Here is a 12101-nt window from a genome sequence, read left to right on the forward strand (position 1 = left end):
TTCCTTGTTTATTATTAAGGAATCAACTCAAAGTTGGCAAGTGTAAAAATGTCTTTGCTCAGAGGTTTCTATAAAATTCTAGTCAAATAATTTTATCTGAACACAATCCACATTGTCTTTCTCTTTTAAAAACATTTATAATAGATGGAAATTTTCATTTAATTTCATGATCACTTGTAGCTGTGTACTTTGTTGATTCTGCATCTTTTTCTAGTAGAGCAATGTCCTTTACTCACTAACAGAAGTGTCTGCACAGCATTGGTGAACAGCTTCAAGCTGAGAGAGCTGCCCGTTTCCTGAAGTCTCAGCATGTGCTGTCATTATTAAAGCTCTACATAAATATAGGGAAAGTTTGCTCTTAGACTCATTTGACTTCAAAGTTATATTCTGCTATAAATGTACCCATTTATCTCTGAAATTAAAAAATGGTATTTACAAGTAATATATAAATTATCAAAATAATTATTTACAGGTAATATGTAGCTCAACAAAAAGTATTTATTTATAAGCTATCTGTAATGTTGCAGTGATCTTTTCGTGTTCATATACTTATTGTTAAATCTTTTTAGGGACGATGACAGAAGATATATGTTAACCTTTAATTCTAGTGCTCAGGAGATAGAGGCAGACAGATCTCTGTGAGTTCAAGGCCAGTCTGGTCTACATAGTGAGCTTCAGGCTATATAATGAGACCCTGTTTGAAGAACAAGGGGAAGGTGATGAGGTCAGCCACCGGAGAAACTGGGGTAAGAGAAAGCCTGCCTAAGCCAGCTCCTTCTCAGCACAGTTCCACGGGCCTGAGTGCAACCTGTCAGTGGGGCCTAGACTAAGGGAAGCAGACAGCTGACCATGCCTCTTTCAAACACTCACTTTCATAAATAAATCACATGCGAAATAGGAATTCCTCCTTAGCATTTAAAAGTAAAATGACAGCCGGGTATGGTGGCACATGCCTTTAATCCCAGCACTTGGGAGGCAGAGGCAGGCAGATTTCTGAATTCGAGGACAGCCTGGTCTACAAAGTGAGAAACCCTGTCTGTCTCAGGAAAAAAAAAAAAAAAAGTAAAATCGCAGTAGAGTCTCCATATGAATTAGTGCAGAGAGATACATGAAGAAGCCAGGCCATGGGAAACTCATAGAAAGTAGAAAAGATGGCCGAGGGGTAAGGAGGTGGCTGAGCAGTTGGTTGCCCACCCCATGGCATGAGACCTGGGGGCTGGTGGGGGGGCGACCTCCTGGCTCCCACATAGGAAACTGGCCATAGTGGTGCACACCTGTAATCCTAGCATTGTGCAGACTATGCCAGAGGGTGTCCAGTCTGTAAAAAGTCCTGTGGAAATCAACAGGGAAACACACTGCTCTGTTCTCACCTGTGCTGCAGTGATGAACAGTGACAAAAAGAAGCTTAGGGCGAAGGGGAAGCACTGCTTGCTGGCTTGCTCATGCTCAGACAGCTTCCCTGTACAGCCAGGAGCCTCTGCCCAGGGAAGGAGATGCTCAGCATTGCCTCTGCCCCGAAGTGCTGGAGTTAAAGGCACCCCCGCCATGCCCAGCCTCCATTGAATTTTTAATTTGATTATTGAGGTCTTCCCTTCTGATTTTTTTCTTTAGAATCTGTCTCAACTGAATCTCTACTCATGTCTTGTAATTTCTTTGCTTTATTCATGAGTTTTAGGTCTTGTTTTTCTTCCCGGGAGAACTTGGGATAAAGCCGGGGTCCTGGTTGTACTGGACACATGCTCTACCACTGAACTACATCCCCATGTTTGTCATTCAGCTCTTGTAGCTCACATGTTATTCTGTGTCAAGCAGTAATGGCTCCTCCCCTGAGCTGAGTGGCTACACTTGACCTGGTGGATGTTGAAAACATCAGCATGACTCAAAAGTTAAAGCCACGTGTAAAGACACAGACAGAGGGGTCACCTTGATTTCCATATTTCCGAGCACTTCTGCTCACTGTTCCATAGTACCACTGTCCTTAGCCTCTGGCTTATCCTCCTGTGTTTCCTTTACAGAAATCAAGGGACAAACACTGGTCTTTATCTGTGATATATATAGTAGATATTTCCTGTAGACTATAGGCTCCTTTTAGTCTCTATACATACAGTTTCTGCTATATAAATTTTTTAACACAGCTTAATTGAAATGTTTTTCTTTTAAATTAAATCTCATTTGTATTTGAATAATAGTTGAAGCCCCATCCACCAGTTATATAATTATATAATTATATAGTTTACCTGTGCCTTTGCCCTGTCCTGTATAGTTTTATCTTCTTAACATACAAATACTTGATCCATTTTGAGTGGATATGCTGTGAAATACAGATCCAGTTTTGCCTTTGAGATCCATTTACAAGTTGTCAAGTTGTCCCAGTATGCTTTATTGAAAAAGTTGTCCCAGTATGCTTTATTGAAAAAGTTGTCCCAGTATGCTTTTATTGAGAAGCCGTCGTCGTCTCCTGGGAACCGATGCTGTCTCCACCCTACTAACCCTGTTTTGCTGTGTTGCTTAATTATGAACGGTTAACACTGGGATTTAGTAGTTAGCATTTGTTTTCCAGCATTCCAGAGCTTGTTGGAATTTTTTTCCCTGTGAGCTACAGTGTTGGAGTTGGTCTTGTGCACTGTGTATCCGGGTGCTGAGTTCTGTGCTCCTGAAGATCAGGATGCAGTCTGACCAGTGTGCTGTAAAGAATGCGCCCCGTAATCTCAGACTGGCTAATAAAAGGCTAGAGCTGTGGCTAGGCAGGAGACAAGAGCAAGGCAAGACAGGACGTGAGATCAGGTGGGCATTCTCATGTAGGGAGCAGGAGGAGTAGGGAAAAGGGGAGAGGGGACGTCACCACGGGGCGGGATGGACCACGAGCACGTGGCCAGGGGAAAATTGCCCTGAGGACACACATGGAGCAGAGCAAACACAGCGAGGCTCAGCCCGCAAGTAACACAGGGCCTATGGCTGAATGTGGGTTAGACTAGCTCGGAGCATGCCCAGTTTAGGCTTATAGCTTGTTAATGAAAATACCAGCTTTCTGTGTCTTTTATTCAGGAGGTATACAGGCTAGAATGAGGCAGAACCCCATAAAATTACATCCATACTACAGATCAACTTGCCGCATACCAAGGAGGATAAAACATGTTTGTGTTTTTATTGTGATCACATTCAGAGGATTTAACTTGGAATTATTAACATTTTTATGACTTTCTATCTGAGAAAAAGTCATCTTCACCATTATCAATGATAATAAAGTCTATTTATTTGAGTATACTAATTCTATATTTTGCAAACTTCCTAAATTATTTTCTTTGCACTAATTTTCACTAACTCTGCACATATGTATAGTTGTATCATCTGAAAATTGAAGTTTTTTATTTTTTCATCCTGCTTTTATGCCTTCAGTTATTTTCTATAGATTAAAAATATTTTAATACATACTATTAAAATTACTATAGAGAAAATAACTAAAGGCATAAGATCTGGAAGTTTAAAAAAGAGGAAACATTAAGAACTAAAGCTGATAAACAAGTGTCCCTTTCTCTGACCTCAGCCAGAAAATAAGACTCTCCCATGGGGCCAGACATGCATGCCTATTATATAAAAATGTATCGTGTCAACTTTATTGTTTCAAAGTTTTTGTCAGATAATTTTTTATATTTCAAAGTGGTTTCAGCACCTTAAAAGATAATCATATTTATCTCAAATATTTAAGATTATTTCTAGGCCCAATAGAGAGTTATACTGAGGATTTCACATAACATGCAGTTTAATAACCCTGGACACTCACACTAGGGAAAGACACATAAGAGATCCAATAGCCCAAGGAAGGAAAGGGATTTCTTATATTGAGATGTAAGCCAATCTGAGCTAAATGGGGCAGGTCTAACTAAGGTCTCTGAGTGTAGCAGATTAGTGCGTGTATTAGATAGAATAAAACCTTAATTTAGGAAGCAGATCTACCGACTCACAGAACCGTAGAGGAGGCTCTAGCTGGGACCTGAGTCCAACATAGGCTCTGCACTCTGAGCAGCTCATTCTCTGTGGAAGCGTTAGTACTGTCAGCTCCAACAGACTCACTCCTGGAGTTAGCCAACCTAAACTGTCAGTGCCACAACCTCCCGGTGGTTCTGTGCTTGTTTTGCAGGTCATTGTGTTGCGTATTGTATCATCAGCAGGGTTAAATAACAATATCCAGGCTGCTTTAGGAGGGAACTACCTGTTGTCCTTAGCTCTGAATTATGCCATCTGCGAATTATTTATCTGACTTCTAAAGGCCTGGTTCCTAATGTGGTTCTTTTAAAGTTTTCTAAAAACAAGACAAAGGAAAAAAAAATCCCATTTAACTATGAGAATCTACACAGAAGTAACTGTAAACTTTCAAGACAAGAAGGAAGAAGTTTGAATTAAGAGCCCAGGAGAGACAAAGATTATTAACTTTAAAAATAAAAAGACCTTTCCACTCAAAAGAATAAGCAAGCCATTGGCTTTTAGAGCCTCTTTCAACTCTCTGGAGTTGGTCTGCCCAGGTGTGAGGCCCAGACCTATGGGTAGTGTTTCCCATGTGGGTGGTGGAGGGTACCTTCCCTTCCTGGGGACATTTGACCTGGGTTTCAGTCCTCTGTGCCTCTTTGTCATCTTTCTGATTGCTACTGAGTGTCCCACTGAAGCAGGCTTGTCAGCTGAATTTGTGTGTGTATTGCCCTAGTTAACTGTGATGCTACATACGTAGCATTTTCTATTTCCTACTTAGCAGGTTATAGGGAACTCTAGTTTATATTCACAAGATTGGCCCTTTTGTTACACATGCCACCTGTGAGTTGAACACTGAGTAGCATCACACTGAGACCCAGACTCCTCCTCTGATCCACCTCAAACCTCCTCTCCTGCTCACTTACCGTTCTGCCTGTTTCACCACTGCCCCTCTTCTGCTTTCTAACATTATGGAAACAGTGCTGTGCCACGGGGCCTCTTGGCTCTGCTTTTAAAATTGAGCATAGTACATTTGCCATTCATCTGTAGTATTGCATTGCGAGAGATCGTAGCAAAACATTTTATAAACATAATGAAATACATTGAAACACAATACTCAGATGCCACCAAGAAGCATCTTAAGAAATTGAACTTCTGTACACATATTTAAATCTCTGAAAAGCTGACATAAGGGAAAATCGTGCAGAAAAGAAGAGGAAAAAGAGATAAAGACACATTGGCTAAAAGGAAAGACAAGAATGAGACCTCTTATCTGAAATGATGTAACCAGAAGACATGTCACACTGACTGGCCATGAGAGCTGTCCAGCTAACGTAGTGCAGGCAAACGTGAGTCAACTGAATCCTCAGCAGTACAGAGCACTCTAAAGACGGAGGCTGCAGTAAGGTTTCCAAGGGGAAGGATGGGATTCCAAGTAGAAAGGTAGTGTTAGCTCCAGACACAGCTGGGCATAGGTAAATATAAAATGCTGTGAGTGTAAGTCACTTTAGAAAACAAGTAACAGAGGCAAATTAGCCCTATATATATATTAGATGTATAATATATGGGAAATGTCTGGTGATGGCAATAGAATAAAAAACTTAGGGGAAAATGAAAAATATATTGCTGCAACATTCTTCTCTCTAAGCACAGCAGTGTCGTATTACTCGATAAAACAGTTCCAAGTGTGTGCTCTAAACGCCACTGTGAGCTATATAAAAGTTTTAAAGTAAGTATAATAAAGCCAGGAGGTGGTAGTGCACACCTTTAATCCCAGCACTCAGGAGGCAGGGGCAGGCAGATCTCTGAGTTCAAGGACAGCCTGGTCTACAAAGTGAGTTCCAGGACAGCCAGGGCTGGTCATACTGAGAAGCCCTGTCTCAAAAATGAAATAAATAAAAAATAAATAAAAAGTAGCTGTAATAAAAAAGTCTGTAGAGGAGATAATAAGTGCCCCCATTATAGATGGGAGGGGAGGGGAGGGAAACCTATAGGATAAACAGAAAACAACTAGAAAAAAACTATATTTTGAATCCTACCATATAAGTAACTATAATATGTGTAAATGTCTGTAACATGCCAGTAAAAAATGAGAGATTTTCATATTAAAGAGTAATACAGGCTGCACATGGTTCCTACCAAAAACCCCATAAAACCTTAAGTATGAAGATGTGAGTTAAAGGTAAAAGGGAGGGATGAAGTATCCTGCACCAGGCAGTGCAGTTCCACCTTCCTACCTCCTCTCCCCTCCTGTCCCCTCCCCTCCTGTCCCCTCCCCTCCTGCCCCCACCCCCCTTCCCCTTCTCCTTTTCCTTACTGAGTTGGGTCTCACTATGGAGCTCTGGCTAGCCTGGCTCATGCAGAACTAACTCCACCTGCTCCTGCCTCTGGAATACCATGGCCTTTGCCCTTCCCCCTGGCTGTTCCTTGGTGTGTCCCTAGTTACTGACACAGTTGACACTATCTCATATTCTTATTAGACAATGGATAGCTGTTACAAATAACCTGCTAAGAGTTGGAGGTTTTCTATCAAGAAGAAGGAAGACCAAAGTGTGGATACTTTATTCCTCCTTAGAATAGGGAACAAAATACCCATGGAAGGAGTTACAGAGACAAAGTTTGGAGCAGAGACGAAAGAATGGACCATCCAGAGACTACCCATCCCATAATCAGCCACCAAACCCAGACACTATTGCATATGCCAGAAAGATTTTTGCTGAAAGGACCCTGATATAGCTGTCTCGTATGAGGCTATGCCAGTGCCTGACAAATACAGAAGTGGATGCTCATAGTCATCTATTGGATGGAACACAGGGCCCCCAATGGCGGAGCTAGAGAAAGTACCCAAGGAGCTGAAGGGGTCTGCAACCCTACAGGTGGAACAATATGGACTAACCAGTACCCCCAGAGCTTGTGTCTCTAGCTGCATATGTAGCAGAAGATGGTCTAGTTGGCCATCATTGGGAAGAGAGGCCCCTTGGTCTTGCAAACTTTATATGCCCCAGTACAGGGGAATGCCAGGGCCAAGAAGTGGGAGTGGGTGGGTAGGGGAGCAGGGTGGGGGGGGTATAGGGATCTTTCAGGATAGCATTTGAAATGTAAATGAAGAAAATATCTAATAAAAAATTGAAAGAAAAGAGTTGAAGGTTTTCTTATGCTTATTTTGTGTCCATTTTTCATGTTTTTTGTTGAATTGTAGTTCTTTCAGATTTAGATATTGCCTGCTTCTTGCATCTGCTGATTGTACTAGATTTTCTTACTGGTGTGCTTGGTGATGTTTACTGCAAGTTTGTTGTTTACTGTGCATCTGTGGAAGCCCCATGGGTCTGAGTGTGGATAGGCTGCCCTCAAAGAGGACTTCCAGTAGCTGTTGTTGGCTCACAGGGAGAAAAGCTGATCTAAGCACCTTTTCCTTGAGGGTTGGGGCTTGGCCAAGGGTGAGGTGACTGTATCTGTCATCTTGTCGCAGCTGAGTTGCTTAGCCTGATGAGAGCATTCTTGCTTGTGGCCTCTGCCCTCAGATTCACACAAACCAGGTAGAGCCAGGCCTCATGTTTCACCCCTTGCTACAGCCTAGGGCTTTGGCTGATGTTTTTCTTTGTGGGATAAAACCATTAGTCATTTCTCAAGATGGAAGAGAGCTTCTTTCCTAATCTCCACATTGAATTCAGACAAAAATAATCTTTATATTCAATAAGTTATTCAAAAATTTAAAGATACAATTGGTAAAAATAAAATCTAATGTTTCATTCCAGACTCATACAGTGTAATTATATATGTATTATATGTTGTCTTTCATTTTAGAGCAAAAACAAATGTCACAAGTAATTTCTTTACTTAAGTTTCGTATTAGGATCCGGGAAGCCAATGACTCACCCATGTGTTTAGCTCCTCAGGAGAACTACTCAAAAGTCTTTAGACAGAATTCTGCCCTCGTCACATTAACCCACCAGGACTTCTTACATTACTGTGACTTATCTGTGATTTATTTTCTGCCTTATTTTTAAAGGAAGTTTCTTTTCAAAATTTTATGTAGTTTATATAGAATCATAGAGTAAATTTTTCTAAATACTTTGGGTTTTTAACTTGAATCCTGATTTTTTTTTGAGAATACAAACCTGACACTCTGTATGTAATAAAATTATTGTAAAAGTTTAGTATCAAACTAATGGAGCGATTTTCCCTTAAGACAGGCTTAAAAGGGAGTTAGATCTGTATAAAGCAGAAGACATGGAAAGTGTCTACAGAGCTCTCCAAGCAGAAGTAGACCTCCTGGAGTTGGTAAGCCCCTGCTGCTCTCTTCCCCTCTCTCCAGCAGTCTCTGCTGCTGCGAAGCCAGGCTTTACCTAGGGCATTGCACCTCTGCAAAACCCCACAAGCAAGGGAGTGAAAGCAAAGTCAGGATGTAAACTGTAAGGTGTTGTAAGGTGTTTTAAACTCCTGGAGGGGCAGCACCATGTCACCAAGGAAAGCAGGATGGCTTCATGCTGAGTTCTAACCCATCCAACCTCCCATCCTTCCACTGAGACAGTTCTGCCCTGGTGTCTAAGGCTTGGTCACCTCAGCTTCTAGCAGGCGTGAACCATGCTGACTACATCTAATCCCGAGCTTTCTACTACAGCCCACCATGATCTTAGAGCTGTAGGTGTTCAGGTTCTGTGAGAGCTCTGCCTGTAACTAAGGTAGAGATGAGAGCAGGGTTTGCTATAGTGTATCTTAATGGTTTAGAGGGTGTTATATACTCTTAAGCATTTGCTTGTTTAAACTGTTAGAATTATGTTTTGTTTCATAATTTCTACAAGAACTTTGGAAAACCTGAGTCAAAAATCCTCAGAATTATTGCTGTACTAAATTTAGGTAAATGTGTTATGGTCTCTTTAAAAAATGAGTGTAGGTTGGCTATGTAGCTGGGTAGTTGTACATTCATCTAGCATGTCCGTGACCCTGGGCTGAGAAACAGCACATCAGAGTGTGCTGTCCCTTAACAGATGCATGCACATCAGAATGTGCTGTCCCTTACAGATATGTCAGAGTGTGCTGTCCCTTACAAATGTGTGCACATCAGAGTGCACTGTCCCTTACAGATGTGTGCACAACAGAGTGTGCTGTCCCTTATAGATGTGTGCACATCAGAGTGCACTGTCCCTTACAGATGTGTCAGAGTGTGCTGTCCCTTACAAATGTGTGCACATCAGAGTGTGCTGTCCCTTACAGATGTGTGCACAACAGAGTACACTGTCCCTTATAGATGTGTCCACATCAGAGTGTTCTGTCCTTACAGATGTGTGCACATCAGAGTGCACTGTCCCTTACAGATGTGTGTGCACATCAGTGTGCTGTCCCTTACAGATGTGTGCACATTAGAGTGCTGTCCCTTACAGATGTATGCACATCAGAGTGTGCTGTCCCTTAAAGATGTGTGTCCACATCAGAGTGTGCTGTCCCTTACAGATGTGTGTGCACATCAGAGTGTGCTGTCCCTTACAGATGTGTGCACATCAGAGTGCACTGTCCCTTTCAGATGTGTATGCACATCAGAGTGTGCTGTCCCTTATAGATGTTTGCACATCAGAGTATGCTGTCCCTTACAGATGTGTTCTGCATGTTTACTTTTTAGGCACTGGCACCAAAGGATCCCCAGGACAGTAACTCCTTGAGTCATGAGCCACCCCACACTTGAGCATCAGAGAACCACACATGAGTGGAGCCTGTAGAGCTGATCTCTACGTGAACATGAGGATCAGGCAGTGCAGAGGAGTGATGACTCTATTGCATAATACATTTTATCTTGTTACCTAAGAGGTCCTTGTACAGTTTCTAAGGGGAGAGAAAGAAGAAGATACTAAACTCCAGATTTAAGTTGGTCTGTCCTTTCTGATCTGCCTGTCTCATTTTTTACTGTAGCTTACCTTACATCCTGTCAAACATACACAGAAAGAAGTGTTCAGATTATTGATTCAATTTTGTTGGTGCCATTTCTGCCAGGGAAGAGTGCTTACTTTGATTTTATTCTTTCTTCAATCATCAAATGTCTGTCAACAGCGATCATTTGAGGCCTTTCATTCCTGTGTGTGTCTACAGAACTTCACAGTGTGAGGCATCTCCAGGCAGCCATTCCCCACTGGTTCCTGTGCCCACCACTTCTTCTCCAAATGACAGCCTTGGTTGGGAATAAGGAAGTTCTTCAGTTGGTGGGCAGGGGGGCATGGAATGTCCAGCATTGTGCACTGTCCCGCTTCCAGATCGGGTATTTTCACTAGGATTGGAGCTGTTGTGTTTTCACTAGTGGTTCACTAGGATTGGAGCTGTTGTATTTTCACTAGTGTTTTGCTAGGATTGGAGCTGTTTAGTCAGGGCCTAGACGAGGCTAGGTGGGAGGATCTTGTGTCAGAATTGTTAAGTTTTGATGTTGGAGCCATGTTCCTTTGAATTTGTTTAGTGAGCTGCCTCACATGACCAGTTCAGAAATGTCTCAGATCCATTTGGGTTAAAGTAGAGTGCCAAGGCTTTAATTTCAGAGCAAGTATTACTTTGCCACAACTATTTTTGTAATTGTTGTTGTATATTCTTAGTTTTGAAAAAAAAAATGGGAAACTTGCATTTATGGGCCAAGGCACTAGAATCTTAGGTCTGTGACTATTATATAATGTTAATGAGCTGAGAGTATCTAAGTACACACATCTTTCCACTCAGCCATTTGTGCACATGGCTGGGTCTAGAATGAAACTCTGGTGTGGACTGTGGGTGCCCTGTTGTGCACGCATACAGAATACCACCACTTATATGACTGTCATCTGCTAGCGTGCCGTATGGACCTGTAGGTAGAAATTTAGTGACAGCAGCAGGAACAGTGTGAGCTGAGCATGGGAGAAGGACTGAGACTTGGTGTTTCTACTATTTAAAATGAAAGAAATAACTCAAGATTTAAGCCACTGTTCACGTCATCAAAGGTATGATGTGCACTGTGTGGGAGAGCCACACAGTACTAACCATGTGACTGGCTGTGTTTACGGGACAGGTTCTGTGAAGAGGAGGAAACAGCAGGTAGCAGCCATGGGTTAAAACCGAGCTGTTCCCACTGGCTTGGGTCTTCAGTTGTTGCTTTCTTCTCCTTCCCCGTGTGTGTCAGTCATAAAACTCTTGGAAGGACAATGAACTGAAATTGTGTGCATATAAATACGTCACAGACTGAATTTAATTACTCTGGAAGTGAGACAGCGTCTATAGAGAGAGACAGTTTGTGAGCAAGTGAGTAGTACATAAATTCATTCAATTGGTTGTGCATTTAGTCATGAGCAGAGTGCCACTAACCCATGTGATCCCAACGCCACGCCTGCACAGCCTGCCATGCCGTCGTGGATCTTTAATGCCACCCTACTTCTTTTCAAAAAGCAATTTCTAATTTTTACCTCTATTGGAGACTATTAGAATGCATAGCTTGGTACATATTCTCTTGTTGACTAATGAAGCCACTTGGCTAGAGAAAAAATAGCAGTAAAATCATAGGATGTGGAGTAAACCCTAGTGGAGACTCCATCCTCTTCTTAGACCTTACTGTTGATAGGTGGGGCAATGCCAGACATGGCTGCCTCCCCAGTGGTTTGTTCAGAATAAATTGTTTTTGGTAAAAGATAAAGAGCATTTGCCTGCCTGCCTGCCTGCCTGCCTGCCTGCCTGCCTGCCTGCCTGCCTGCCTGGCTTTTCTTGGAACTTGTACAACTAGGATGAGATTTTAAAAGCCTAAAAGAAGGTTGGGGTTATTGCATTATAATCAATTAGGACCAGGAAACAGACTGAGGTGGGGTTGGTCCCTCCTGTGGAATGGGAGCTCTGCTGTGAATGACCCATGGAGTCTCTTACCAGATGGGCATGCTGGGTGCTTACAGATGGACAGACAGCACACACTGGCCCAGCCCCTTCTCAGCTTTGGCTGAGGACAAAGTCCTTTTCTATTTTGCAGTGATCAATCATAACTAACTACGTCACACTGTGATGAACAATTTGTTTATTTGCAGTCCAGAAACCATGATTGCAGTTCAGGAGCGTGATCAGCAATGAAGGAGACACTTGGGGGGGTTGAGGGGGGAGGCAAGGAGGGTAAGATGCTCTGTCTTAAATGTCTATTGTGGTATAAATTT

General features: G+C 42.3%; 1 protein-coding gene across 8 annotated transcripts in view; it reads left to right on the forward strand.

Annotated features, from left to right (window-relative positions):
- Ccdc172 (coiled-coil domain containing 172) overlaps nucleotides 1-9833 on the forward strand; it is a 41120-nt gene extending 31287 nt beyond the window's left edge. For 3 of the 8 annotated variants that reach the window (NM_001373968.2, NM_029372.3, NM_001373969.2), the window contains 2 exons: nucleotides 8157-8244; nucleotides 9581-9833. In NM_001373968.2, the coding sequence (NP_001360897.2) occupies nucleotides 8157-8244; nucleotides 9581-9643 (151 nt within the window). In that variant the 3' untranslated portion in view covers nucleotides 9644-9833. Of the gene's footprint in view, nucleotides 1-8152; nucleotides 8245-9580 lie in introns of those variants that run through there. The other 5 variants (NM_001374039.1, XM_006527422.1, XM_006527425.1 and 2 more) reach the window with 4 other exon arrangements.
- The last annotated feature ends 2268 nt before the right edge of the window (nucleotides 9834-12101 follow it).

Source organism: Mus musculus, chromosome 19 (assembly GCF_000001635.26).
Source record: "Mus musculus strain C57BL/6J chromosome 19, GRCm38.p6 C57BL/6J".
Classification (NCBI taxonomy): Eukaryota; Metazoa; Chordata; class Mammalia; order Rodentia; family Muridae; genus Mus; species Mus musculus.